Below are 13,133 nucleotides of genomic sequence, written 5' to 3' on the forward strand. Positions count from 1 at the left end.
TCTGTCCTTCTCTCCGTTCCCTCTGCCTTGTTAAGAACTGTTAGATTACATTCCTAAAGCTAGCCACCAGGGTCTGTTCCCTTATTTGACCACTTCTTCCTCCTGAGGCTGACTACCTAAGTTCAGCAACCAAAAGCCCCCTTTGGTTCACCTAATTAACACACCCAATTAGAATTAAACACCTCGTCCTAACACAGGGTTTCCCCTTTACCTTTATAAGCCACCATTTCCCTATGTGCCACGTCTGTCTCCTCTCTATCCAGAGGCAGCCCTTTGTCCCTCTGGGACAAATACCCCTTCCCCCTTTCCCCTTCCCCTTCTCCCTGGTCCCCCATCTCCTTTACCACCTCGTCCTAGCCCATTCTAACACAGACTTCCCCTTTTCTCCTCTTAAAAATCACACCAGCAAGGTCTTCTGCTGCAGTTTCTCTGCCTGAGTCAGAAAGCTGCCGCTTTAACTTTTCTTCCCCACTTAATAAAGGGTCTCTCTGTGAAAACAGGTGTTTGGGTGTGGTTTGTGTCTAACCCAGGGTCCAGAAGGAAGCCCCGACGCAGAGACCCCCTCCCCCTCCCCACCTTCTCACTGCTCTCAGCTGCAGGATGCCTGGAACATTACTGAGAAATTCCATGTTTCCATCGGGTAGCAATTCTATCACCAAACCACAGCTTCTACCCGCTTTAGAATATTTCTGTCTTGCCGTTTCAGGGTGTGGCTTTTCTCCTCCAAATGCAAGCGCCCCACCCGTGCTCTGGATCAAATGCCTCTGACCAGGACAGGCCCGCCCCTCTGCAGCTCATCTCCACCTGCAGTTCTCTAGAGGCTTGTGCACTGCTGCACAGAAGCTGCAGCTCTCCGATCATAAACGCCTTCCCTGGGGGCTGAGAGCACTACTGCTCTTGCAGATGACAGATTCAGTTCCCAGTACCACATGGTGGCTCACATCACACGTGATTCTGGTTGTAAGGGATCTGAAGCCCTCTTCTGACCTCCGTGGGCACCAGGCACTCATGTGGTGCACATACATACATGCAGGCAAAGCACTCATCTTAAAAAACAAAACCAAAAGCTTTCTTTTGACTGCATGTGTCATCCCAGCCACTGTCCTATTTCTCTGCGCCAAACCCATAGCCATTAATTACCATTACAATTTTAATTACGTAAGATTCTATGACTTCATCACATACCAATGACTATATAACATAGGTAAATAATGTAGCACAATAAAAATGAACTCTATAAACGCACAACCCAGCCTACGAGCTGCAATGTTGTTAGGACTGTTAATGACCAGCATGTTCTTCCCTGCCCCTCCCGCCTCCGCAACTAGAAACACTGTAGCTATGCTGATCAGAAGCCAAGACACAGCAATCTTTGTTGTTGTTGTTTTTTTTTTTTTTTGTTTTTGTTTTTTGGTTTTTCGAGACAGGGTTTCTCTGTGTAGCTTTGCGCCTTTCCTGGAACTCACTTGGTAGTCCAGGCTGGCCTCGAACTCACAGAGATCCGCCTGGCTCTGCCTCCCGAGTGCTGGGATTAAAGGCGTGCGCCGCCACCACCGCCCGGCTGTTGTTTTGTTTTTTGAGACAGGGTTTCTGTGCAGCCCTGGCTGTCCCAGACTCGTTCTGTAGACCAGGTTGGCCTCCAACTCAGAGATCGTCTGCCTCTGCAGTGATGGGATTAAAGACATGAGCCACCACTGCCCGGCGACAGAGAGCTCTTAAAGGCGGCTGAAGGATACAGGCCACATAACACTCAAGAGAACAATAACAGAGACATTTATGTTTCATCAGAAACAATGGAAGACTAAAGATGAGGATTTTAGTTTTTCCCCAGAGTCTCAAAGGTTATCTTGAACTTGTGATCCTGCTGTCTCTGTCTCCCAAGAGCTGGGATTACAGACATGCACCACCATGTCCAGTTCATGTGGTGCCAGGGCTTGAACCCAAGGCTCTGCACACACTAGGTAAGTATGCACTTGGGCAGCTGAGGTACACCCTAGTGAGGCATCTCTAAAAAGCTAAAAGAAACAGCAGTTCAAGTTGGAATTCCATAGCCAGTGAAAATCAGTTTCAAAATAAAGCTGCTTGAGAGCACCAAAGCCTAGAGTCCTGGTTCCCAGCAGGTCCATGTGATGTGAAACTTCAAAGGAAGTTCTTCAGGCTGCAGGGAAACCGCCCAGCAAGACCCAGGATGTGAGAGAATGAAGTGTACCAGCACAGCAAGACTGTGGCTAAACACCAAACACTAAAACTCCTCAGAGTGAGGACGTGTGTGTGTGTGTGTGTGTGTGTGTGTGTGTGTGTGTGTGTGTCTGTGTGTGCAGCGCATCTTCCTCTGTGACCTCTGCCTAGTTTGTGAGACAGAGCCCTTCCTGAGCCCGGAACTTGTGTTTTGACTAGACTGGTTGGCCAGCAAGCTCCTAGGATCCTCCTGTCTCCTCCCTCCAATGTGACTGTCACCTAGCTTTTATGTGGTGCTGGGGATCGGAACTCAGGCCCTCAGGCTTGTGCGGCAGGCATGTTTCTCATGGGGGCCATTTTTAAGACCTTCAGAAACGCCAAACTTTGAGATGATCATGGTGTCTCTGACCAAATGTAATTCTCAATTAACTCTAAAGTAAATATAAGACACTCAAAGTTCTGACAAGCCATGGAAATTATTTCAGTGCTTTTAAAAAGTGAATTTGAGGGCTGGAGAGATGATGGTTCAGCGGTTAAGAGCACTGGCTGTTCTTTCAGAGGTCCTGAGTTCAATTCCCAGCAACCACATGGTGGCTCACAACCACCTGCAATGAGATTGGTGCCCTCTTCTGGCCTGCAGACACATGCAAATAGAACACTATATACATAATAAATAAATAAATCTTTTTTTTTAAAAAAGTGAATTTGAAAAAAACCCACGTTTCTCTGAACTTCTGGTACCTGTATTATTAGTGTCCAACTACATAACAGAGATGTTAAAGAATGGCAGTATTTATTTAGGATTAAGCAGGAAACATTGCAGTGTGGACCATGTACGCCATGAACCATGGCGTATCCCAAGGGGATAGGCAGAGGGAAGTGTTAGGTCCAAAGTGGGCTCCCCACAATGGCAGTGCCCCTGACAGTGTCATAATGACATCATGGGCTCAGCTCAGGGGACTCTGACCTGGGAGACAGAAGGACTGCTAGTGGATTCTTCAGAAACTTGTGAAGTGGGTTTCTGTCAGGAAAGGCCATTACTTTCCTTATGTGCTCCTACAGCCAACTACTTCTGGGAAACAGGGCATCTAGTTCCCTATTAACACATAGCTGCATCACATATCACGTCCTCCACATAGCTCCAGGCTCTTCTAGACAGCAACCCCTCCTCCAACTCTAACTCCTAGGCTGCTCCCCTTACACGCTCCCTCCCTTTGCAAACACAGCTCTTTAAAACTGGCAAGGCTTTCTCGGCCTTTTGCTATTTTGTTCCCTTTGTTCCCTGGAGACAGCCTTGGCAGCTTGAACAAACCTTTCTTTTCACCCGTGAGTGGTCTAGTTAGGTGGTTTCACGGTACCCTTGCTTACAGGGAGCTTCTAACGGCAACAACGAAGACATACGTTCACTGAAAACAACTCCTCTGGCTACAGGGACTACTAACAAAGGGTGTCCAAGGACCAGTAACAAGGGCAGCACCAGTCCAAGGCTGTGTCACCAGTGCTGGGCAGAGAGTCCCCCGGGAATGCTTCCTGTGGGAGGCTGCAGTGCCGTTGGTCAAGATATCATTTGCCGTGGTTCTTGATACCAGGCGCACAGGCACGAGGTCCCCTTTTTTATAATTTTCCATTTGATTATTAACACTACTGGAACAAGACATGGCAGCTCCATTTTGCTTTAGGGAAGTTTCATAGCAGTGCCTTAAACACACAGGCGATCTGACTTTCAGCACCAGCAGGCTTCCACCCAAAATCCATCTCCTGGGGTTTCCTGTTCCTGGTCTGAGACCTTCCAGTGCTGAACTGGGCCAACTGTGATGGCACTGGTTATCCTAAGTGGGACCCAGACAGTTCTAAGGAGAGAAGTGGTCCCGAGGGCAGCAAGCAATGGAGTTCTGCTGCGGGTAAGCCAGGAAGGGTGAGACCTGCATGGGTCTCATCTGCATGAAACTCAGTGTGCCCTTTAAGGGAAGGGAGGTTCTCATCTCTTCTTTCTCCCACACTCTGTCTCAGAAAGACCAAAGACAGTCTGTCCCCGGGGGAGGAAGTCACCACAGAGGCACAAACACAGAAACAGGAACAGCATTCTGTCTGGTAGTTCTGTCACAGAACTTGACTTGTGGAACTCTTCCTGTGGGGCATGACTCAGTGACCCTTCACCCACTTGGCCCAGAGGGCGGCAGGGAGGATTCAAGTGTGCCTACTTAATTCTCCCCTCATCTTGTTAACCACGCATTATCAGCTTGCTGTTACTTAGAACAAAACCGAGACCCAGAGAGGTCAAGCCATGTGCCCCAGGTCCTTTGGTTACTCACTAGCAGGTCCAGCATTCTGTTTCATGAATGTTGTGCTCCAGCTGGTGCTCAGTGCCTGGACACAGCCCCCAAAGCCTAGTGTAGAAGGCTTGGCCATGTGTGTGAAATGTCAGAAGAGGTACAGAGGAACGAGGTGAGCCAGAGGAGGAATCAGGACCACAAAAGCCCACAGGTTCCTTGAGGGAACAGCATTGCTGCCCCTGGACGGGTTCTACTAAGGCAGACAGGACCTCAGACTGAGCTATCTGCCAAACAAATAGATGTTTCGGAAATACGCTGGGGAGGTGGGAAAGAGAGGGAGAGGAAAGCCAGTGAACGGTTCAGACATCTTAACCCTTCTCTTGAGAACCATCACACAGCTGTCTCTTGGCCTGTTAGCAATGAGTAAGCATAGAACTCGTTCACATGGCTCTCAGGAGCAGTCAGAACTGACTCTACCCCCATCAACACAGCCTCTGGGGAGGAGGCACGGGAAACGTTTACATTGTTAACTGCTAAATGAAGTCTATTTACACCAAGGCAGATGGGCTAGGAAAACATTCCCATGTGCTGGGTGTGGTGGTACACTGTAATTTCAGTACCTACACACACACACACACACACACACACACACACACACACACACACACACACACACACACCCCAAAAGAAGCAAAGTGTCAAGATTTCAGGTGGAAAGCAGAGGGCAGGGCTTGGAGACACAAACAGATTCACTTGACTCCTAGAGTCTCCACTCCCTGAAAGAGACTCAGTTTCTTCCTGTGTGGAGCTGTGGACAGGAAGCTCTGAGTCTCAGTTTGCTCATTGTCATGGTTTGGATATTAAGTGTTCCTTCAAAAGTCTCATGTACTCAAGGCTGGATCCCTAGCTGGTGGCTCTATTTTGGGAGAGTCTGGGAGTTTCAGGAGGGGCCTGGCTGGAGGTTGATGAGCCTCTGGTGGTTGTTACGTTTGGCTGCTGGTCCTTCTCTGTTTACCTGCTTCTTGTCTGTCTTGAGGTGGGTAGCTTCTGCCACCATCAATGCGGCCGAGGACTACGGACTGCTATCAGAAGGAAGCCTTTCTCCTTTAAGTTGCTTCTGTCTGGTAGCCTACCACAGCGCCAACCTGATATACTCACTAAGTGGGGAGAGTCTGGCTAGCCTACCCAGTGGCTGGAAGATAAAAACAGTCGACTGTAGCGTATTTAGAACAATGTTTAAGTCATGCAAGTATTGAATAGGGGCTATTGCCACAGTCAGCAAGCAAGCACATTTTCTTATAACTTACATTTGTCTCTGAAAAAATGTTTTGAAAGCTCTGGGGTGGCTGCTTTGTGTCCACTACACAGGACCAGTCCCTAGCTCCCTTCTCCCCTATGTTATGCCCCCCCCCCTACATGTGGCATTCTATGTATTTGTTAGAATATAAATTAGGTCACATTCTCTCCAGAGGGAGCCCAAGGAGGAAAAGTCGTCAGCTGGCCCTGGGGACATGGCAAGGTAGCCTGAGGCAGGATCACAGGTATGACTGGTTCTTGGACAGCTCCTTCTTTCTTTCTAAAAAAAGATGAGCTCACATAGGCCAGGCTAGAACTCCAGATAACTATTGCTTCCACCAAATGCTGGAGTCACAGGCCTCTGACACCATACCTGGCTGGCTGGCTGGCTTTTTGTTTAGAATTTGTGTTACACAAAGACAGATAATTTATCTATATAATCTATATCTATGACATATATCTACATATCTATATCCGAACAGTACGGTTGTTAGTTTTGCTCCTTGCAGTGAGACCAGGCACTATGTCAGAGAGAAAAGTGGAGAACGGGATACACGTCTAGCTGCCTGACGTTCGTGTTGATGAAGTTATCAGAATGTTTTGTAAGGAGCAACTGGACACACTGCCTCGATTACCCTGTTCTTCATCTGGACCCGACAGGCTGTCACGGTCCCCTAGGGATGCACTTCTTATTTGTGGTGACCCCTGGAGCAGCTTCTCCAGGGAGATGGCTCAGGGCAGCTCTGTGTGCTGTATGCTTTCAGGGAATCGATGCTGACTGGGCAGGAAAGGGAGGCCAGTGGCTGCTCTTACCTGGTCAGCTGTGGCTGGTGGTGGCAGAGCTGGAGAGTAGGAGATCAAGCGGAGAGAAGCCTCCAGTTGCTGGGGAGGCAGAAAGAAGTTGGGCACCACAATCGGTTCTGGGCTGCAATGGTAGTTAAGGGACAAAAATACCTAGACGTCCACCCTCATGTCAGACCAGCACCCCACCTGACCTCAGCCATGCTTTTCGTGTTCTCCTATTTCCTTCCTCCTGTCCGTGAATCCTGGCACAAGTAGTTCCCTCACTGGAAGACCCTGCCCTCTCTTAACCTGTGTCCTCCCTCCCGTCCCGTCCCTCTCTTTCTTTAGTCTCTAGTGGGTTCACACCCTAACCTCCTCCAGAAAGACCTTTCCTAACGTTAGCTACATGGTCCCTCCTCCTCCGCTCCCGAGAGCAGTCTGTAACACAGAAGAATGTTCAATTATTATAAGAATTTTTTCAAATTATTACTTTGTATGTATGGGTGTTTTCTCTGCATGTATGTCTGTGTACCACATGCATGCCTGGTGCTTAAGGAGGCTGGAAGAGGGCACCAGATCCCCTAGAACTGGAGTTACAGTGTGAGCCACCGTGTTGGTGCTGTGAATTGACCCTGTTCTGGAAGAACAGCCAGAGCTCTGAACCACTGAGCCATCTCTCCGGCCCATATTTATTTCCTGTGTGTGCAGTGTTCTTCCAGTTTCCCAACAGCAGTGTCCTTCAGTTACCGAGGTACCTGCCTAGAGCTTGCAGGAGGTGGGAGGGCAGCAAGGGCTGAACACTGGCTGAGGGCCTGCTGGTTAAGAGTCATGTTCTGACACAGGGAGGGTGGAAAGGTGGCCTAGGGCAGTGCCTCGAGCAGGAAGGAGGTGACTGGTCCTGGAGGATGTGCCTACTGGCTCTTCTCTGAACACATTGAAAAACCAGAGCTGGGGTGGGGAGGCGTGGCCCAGCTAGTCTGTCCAGTCTGCACATGAGACCTATAAAGGTCTGGGCTACAGCTCGGACTTCTCTGTACCCCGTAAGCTGCTGTTAGAAGCACAAATGTCTGTTGAATTACAGCACTGACTCAGATTGCCTTAATTTTGAGGGAGACAGAGGGGACTGTTGTGGTGCTGTTTTTTAGGGTTTCTGTTTAAGCAGCTAAGTATGGCTCTGACTTAATTTGTTTACCCAGCTTTCCATTTTATTGTTTCCCTCTTATGACAGAGTGGCCTCCAACAGGGCAGAGACGATGTCATTTTCATAGCCCTATTCCCATTACCTAGCCTGGGACAGAATAAATGCTCAATGAATATCTCCTGAATGGACGACATGCACCCACATGTATAAGTCTTTGATTTCCCTAGAGAGGTGGGGTGGACCCTTTGACCCAGGCTATCTCCAGAACTGGACGGGGGGGGGGGGGGGGGGGCTGTTTGCTGGTGCCGCTCTTACTACCCTTAGCGGCATTCAGCTGAGGTTACGGGGAAGGAGCATTGCTGGGAGGTGTCGGCTGGACCTGAACACAGAAGATCTCCTTAGTTCGTCATTCGTCACGTCCTGTCTGCTCTGCAGGGTGACTGTCTATTTTGAGGTTCTTTCTCCTGTTTGTCAGAGTGTACAAGGTCTTACATTTAGAAAACCACTAACACTGCGCCTCCCACCCCACCATGACCCCACTTCTAGTTACCACTCAGCCGATAATCAGGAGGATTAGTTTATATAGGAAACAGGCTTGGGATGGCGCCTGACCTCAGAGCTGCTGCTCATGCTGACACAGTGTGCAGGGACAGGTGCCCACAGGAACTGTCCTCTCCACCAGTTCCCTCAGCACTGAAATGTGATTTTTGCCCACCATGGCAGGTCTTTCCTAAAGTTCACACGTCCCACCACGGGACCCATCCTCACTTCTGACCAGGACACGAAACTATAGCTCTGTCTGCATGCCATCTCCCCAGTGCCCCCAGCCCTCAGGAACCCCCTGTCTGCATGCCATCTCCCCAGTGCCCCCAGCCCTCAGGAAGCCTCTGTCTGCATGCCATCTCCCCAGTGCCCCCAGCCCTCAGGAAGCCTCTGTCTGCATGCCATCTCCCCAGTGCCCCCAGCCCTCAGGAAGCCTCTGTCTGCATGCCATCTCCCCAGTGCCCCCAGCCCTCAGGAAGCCTCTGTCTGCATGCCATCTCCCCAGTGCCCCCAGCCCTCAGGAAGCCTCTGTCTGCATGCCATCTCCCCACCCTCAGGAACCCTCTGTCTGCGTGCCATCTCCCCAGTGCCCCCAGCCCTCAGGAACCCCCTGTCTGCATGCCATCTCCCCAGTGCCCCCAGCCCTCAGGAAGCCTCTGTCTGCATGCCATCTCCCCAGTGCCCCCAGCCTTCAGGAAGCCTCTGTCTGCATGCCATCTCCCCAGTGCCCCCAGCCCTCAGGAAGCCTCTGTCTGCATGTCATCTCCCCAGTGCTCCCCACCCTCAGGAAGCCTCTGTCTGCATGCCATCTCCCCAGTGCCCCCAGTCCTCAGGAACCCCCTGTCTGCATGCCATCTCCCCAGTGCCCCCAACCCTCTGTCTGCATGCCATCTCCCCAGTGCCCCCAGCCCTCAGGAACCCCCTGTCTGAATGCCATCTCCCCAGTGCTCCCCACCCTCAGGAACCCTCTGTCTGCATGCCACCTAGGGTGGTTTGAAAGAAATGGCCCCCACAGGGAGTGACACTATTAGGAGGTGTGGCCCTGCTGGAGTAGGTGTGGCTTTGTTGGAAGAAGTGTGTCACTGTGGGGGTGGGCTTTGAGGTCCCATGCTCACGCTATGCCCTGTGTCACAGTTCCCTTCCTGCTGCCTGGCAATCGAGATGTAGACCTCTCAGCTCTTTCTCCAGCACCATGTCTGCCTGCGTGCTGCCCACCATGGTGGTAATGGACTAAACCTCTGCAACTGTAAGCCACTCAATTAAATGTCCTCCTTTGTTAGAGTTGCCGTGGTCAGTGTCTTCACGGCAGCAGAAACCCTAGCTAAGACAGCACTCCCAGGTCTCACAGCTCGACTCTCTGCTGTCTTCATGTCTGAGATGCTCACTTGATCCTCTGCCTGTAATCAAGGACCGCATTTCCTCCTGGATGTCCTGTGACACTTGTCCACCATGGACATATCTTTCTCCAAGACCAGCTCTCTGTGCTTCCCTATCTAGTAAAGACATTGCCAACCTATAACCTGTGACAGAAATGTCAGCCACACTTGAGATTTTCTTCTTCATCCCCACCTTCTGTCTGATCCCGTGTCTTCTCTCCTCTTCCAACACTCCACGCTTTAGGCCAGATGGTCTCCATCTCTTGTTGGTACCAGTGTCCTGAGTGGTCTGCTGACGTTTGCTTGCTTTCTTCTTTTGAGACATTATCTTTCCCAGGCTGGCCTTGAACTCCTGATTGCTCTGCCCCAGCCTCTGACTGCTGGCATAACAGGCATTCCCTACCACACCAGCAGGCCCATTCCTCACGTCTCTTTTTGGACTTCTTTTTTTAAAGGTTTATTTATTTATCATATATACAGTGTTCTACCTGCATGTATGTCTGCAGGCCAGAAGAGGGCACCAGATCTCATTACAGATGGGTGTGAGCCACCATGTGGTTGCTGGGAATTGAATTCAGGTCCTCTGCAAGAGCAGTCGGTGCTCTTAACTTCTGAGCCATCTCTCCAGCCCATCTCTTTTTGTACTTCAGAGCAGCCTACAGCAGCCTCTCTTCTTGCTCCTATGTCTCACCAAAGCACTTGGAGTAATTGCCTGTACCTGCCTTTCACCAGACAATGGAACTGGAGTTTAGTAAAGGCTGCTCTGTCCTTGGGACTTAGTGTATGGTTTGAAAGAATGGAAGGTCTGAACTCAAGCAGCCTGGGGCCTGGGCACATGTGGCAGCTCTTCCCCTGACAACAATGTGACCATAACTACACTGACTATGTCGGCAGGGATGTCGGAAGCTCTGAGAGTCTGGGGAGGCTTTACCCAGCCAGAGGCCTTTCCCGACCTCTGTAATCCTTAGGTTTCTCTCTCGGATCTGGATCATGAGTCAGGGTAGGGCTCAGTTGGTACTTGCTGTGCAGGCCCTAGTTTGGATTCCCAGCACCCACATGAAAAGTCAGGGATGGTGGCACATGCTTGTAATCCTAGTGCCGGTAAGATCCCTGAGCACAGGAGCCACCAGCTGGTTTTGCTGCGCTGGTGAATTCCAGGGTTAGTGAGAGACTTTGTCTCAAAAAATAAGGTGAAGAAAAATGGAGGTGGTTCTGGCCTCCACATGCACTAGCACACACATGCAGTGATCATATATACATATGCATATACATGAGCACATGCATATGAATATACCACATGCTCACAAAGGAATCATTTATACAATGATTCTACTCATCTGATTTTCTCTGTTTTATGGAAATGTGATAGTTTAGGTTAATTTATATTTACTGATTTCTACTCTGCAATGCTAGGTGAGGGTGAGCATGGGGAAAAAAGGACATTGACCCGAGGAGCTTGTAAGTCTGGTCGGATAGGGGTCATGTCTTCCATCTGATCTGAGAACAGGCTCAGGAAGGCTAGACCTGAATTCATACCAGTAATAAGATGTGGGGTCTGGAGGGTCAAAGTCAGGCTCCTGATTTCTAGGATGGGAAGATCTCTTATCGTAAAGCAGCTTACTTCACTGGCCAGTGTGGCTCACAGGATCAGTTGGTTAGGAGCACATATGAAGGGTAGAGATGGTGCTAAGTGCTTTACTTTCCTATAACATGTCCTTGTTTCAAAGGAGGGACAGGGGAGAATCAGGGACCACATCTTTCCATCAGTAATTACATTCTGAGAGCCTAGGCAAGTCTACCTCAATGACACCTACTTTTTAGTTCTATCACCATTTTTCTTTTCTTTTCCTTTTTAGACAGAGTTTCTCTGTGTAGCCCTGGCTGTCCTAAAACTCGCTCTGTAGATCAGGCTGGCTTTGAACTCAGAGATCCACCTGCCTCTGCCTCCTGAGTGCTGGGATTAAAGGTGTGTGCCATCACTGCCTGGCTCATTTTTTTTTTAAAGATTTTATTTAGGCCGGGTGGTGGTGGCGCAGACCTTTAATCCCAGCACTTGGGAGGCAGAGCCAGGTGGATCTCTGTGAGTTCAAGGCCAGCCTGGGCTACCAAGTGAGTTCCAGGAAAGGCGCAAAGCTACACAGGGAAACCCTGTCTCGAAAAACAAAAAAACAACAAAAAAAAGATTTTATTTATTATGTATACAGAAGAGGGCACCAGATCTCATTACAGATGGTTATGAGCCACCATGTGGGTGCTGGGAATTGAACTCAGGACCTCTGGAAGAACAAGCAGTGTTCTTAACCTCGGAGCCATCTCTCCAGCCCCACTACTTTTTTTTTTTTTTTAAGTTAAATCTTGGGGGCTGGAGAGATGCTTCAGTGGTGAAGAGCACTGGCTGCTCTTCTAGAGCACCTAGGTTCTATTCCCAGCATTCTCATGGTGGCTCACAACTATCTGTAAACGCCCGTTCTAGGGGATCCAGCACTCTCTTCTGGCCTCCATGGGTACTGCATGCACATGGTACACAGACATTCATGCAGGCAAATACTCATGCACATAAATTATAAATGAATCTTTAAAAAAGTCACTGAGCCTGTTTCCTCACATGCAGAGTAGATGCCACTCATTTAAAATACTTGTGTGACAAATTAAAAAAGTTCCTAGCATACAGTAAATACTAATCAATAGTAATACTCTCTCTCTATACCCACCCTTGCTGTGGGATGTTTTGTATGGCAAATGTGTTGCTGATTAGTCAATAAATAAAACACTGATTGGCCATTGGCTAGGCAGGAAGTGTAGGTGGGACAAGGAGGAGAATAAAGCTGGGAAGTGGAAGGCTGAGTCAGAGAGACACTGCCAGCCACCACGATGAGAAACAGCATGTGAAGATGCCGGTAAGCCACGAGCCATGTGGCAAGGTATAGATTAATGGAAATGGATTAATTTAAGCTGTAAGAACAGTTAGCAAGAAGCCTGCCACGGCCATACAGTTTGTAACCAGTATAAGTCTCTGTGTTTACTTGGTCGGGTCTGAGTGGCTGTGGGACTGGCAGGTGAGAGAGATTTATCCTGACTGTGGGCCAGGCAGGAAAACTCCAGCTACACACCCTCCTTTTTGTGGTTCTGGGGATAAAAGCCAAGGCTAGGCAAGTGTTCTACCAAGGGACTCTAGCTCTAGCTCCAGCCTGCCTTTTATTCCAACTGGGGCCTGAGCCTTGCCTTTAGGTAGGAAACTGCACAGTAAATAAACTGGAGAAGATAGACAGAAAAGTTCATTGTGAATGTGCTACCAACACCCAAATCCCAGTCAGTGTTTCCCACCTGAAGGGGCTGGTATCAATGGTGGATTTGTTTGTTTGTTTGTTTTTGGACACGGTCTTGCTCTGTAACCTACACTGACCCAGAGCTCCCAGTTCTCCATCCCTCCCCACCCCAGTGCTGGGATTATAGGCAGCGCCACCAAGCCTGGCTTCATTGGTAGACATAAGACACTAGTCATGCATGTGAGACTTCTGAAGGAAAAGCCTTCCCATGCCCTAC

At 49.5% G+C, this 13,133-nt stretch overlaps 1 protein-coding gene across 3 annotated transcripts in view; it reads right to left on the reverse strand.

Annotated features, from left to right (window-relative positions):
• Nucleotides 1-13,133, reverse strand: part of C2cd3 (C2 domain containing 3 centriole elongation regulator) — a 118,350-nt gene that overhangs the window by 8,833 nt on the left and 96,384 nt on the right. For all 3 annotated transcript variants that reach the window (XM_052713991.1, XM_052713992.1, XM_052713993.1), the window contains one exon: nucleotides 6,561-6,672. In XM_052713991.1, coding sequence (XP_052569951.1) covers nucleotides 6,561-6,672 — 112 coding nt within the window. The remainder of the gene's footprint in view (nucleotides 1-6,560; nucleotides 6,673-13,133) is intronic.

Source organism: Peromyscus californicus, unplaced genomic scaffold (assembly GCF_007827085.1).
Source record: "Peromyscus californicus insignis strain IS unplaced genomic scaffold, ASM782708v3 Scaffold_4__1_contigs__length_199733344, whole genome shotgun sequence".
In the NCBI taxonomy this organism is placed as follows: Eukaryota; Metazoa; Chordata; class Mammalia; order Rodentia; family Cricetidae; genus Peromyscus; species Peromyscus californicus.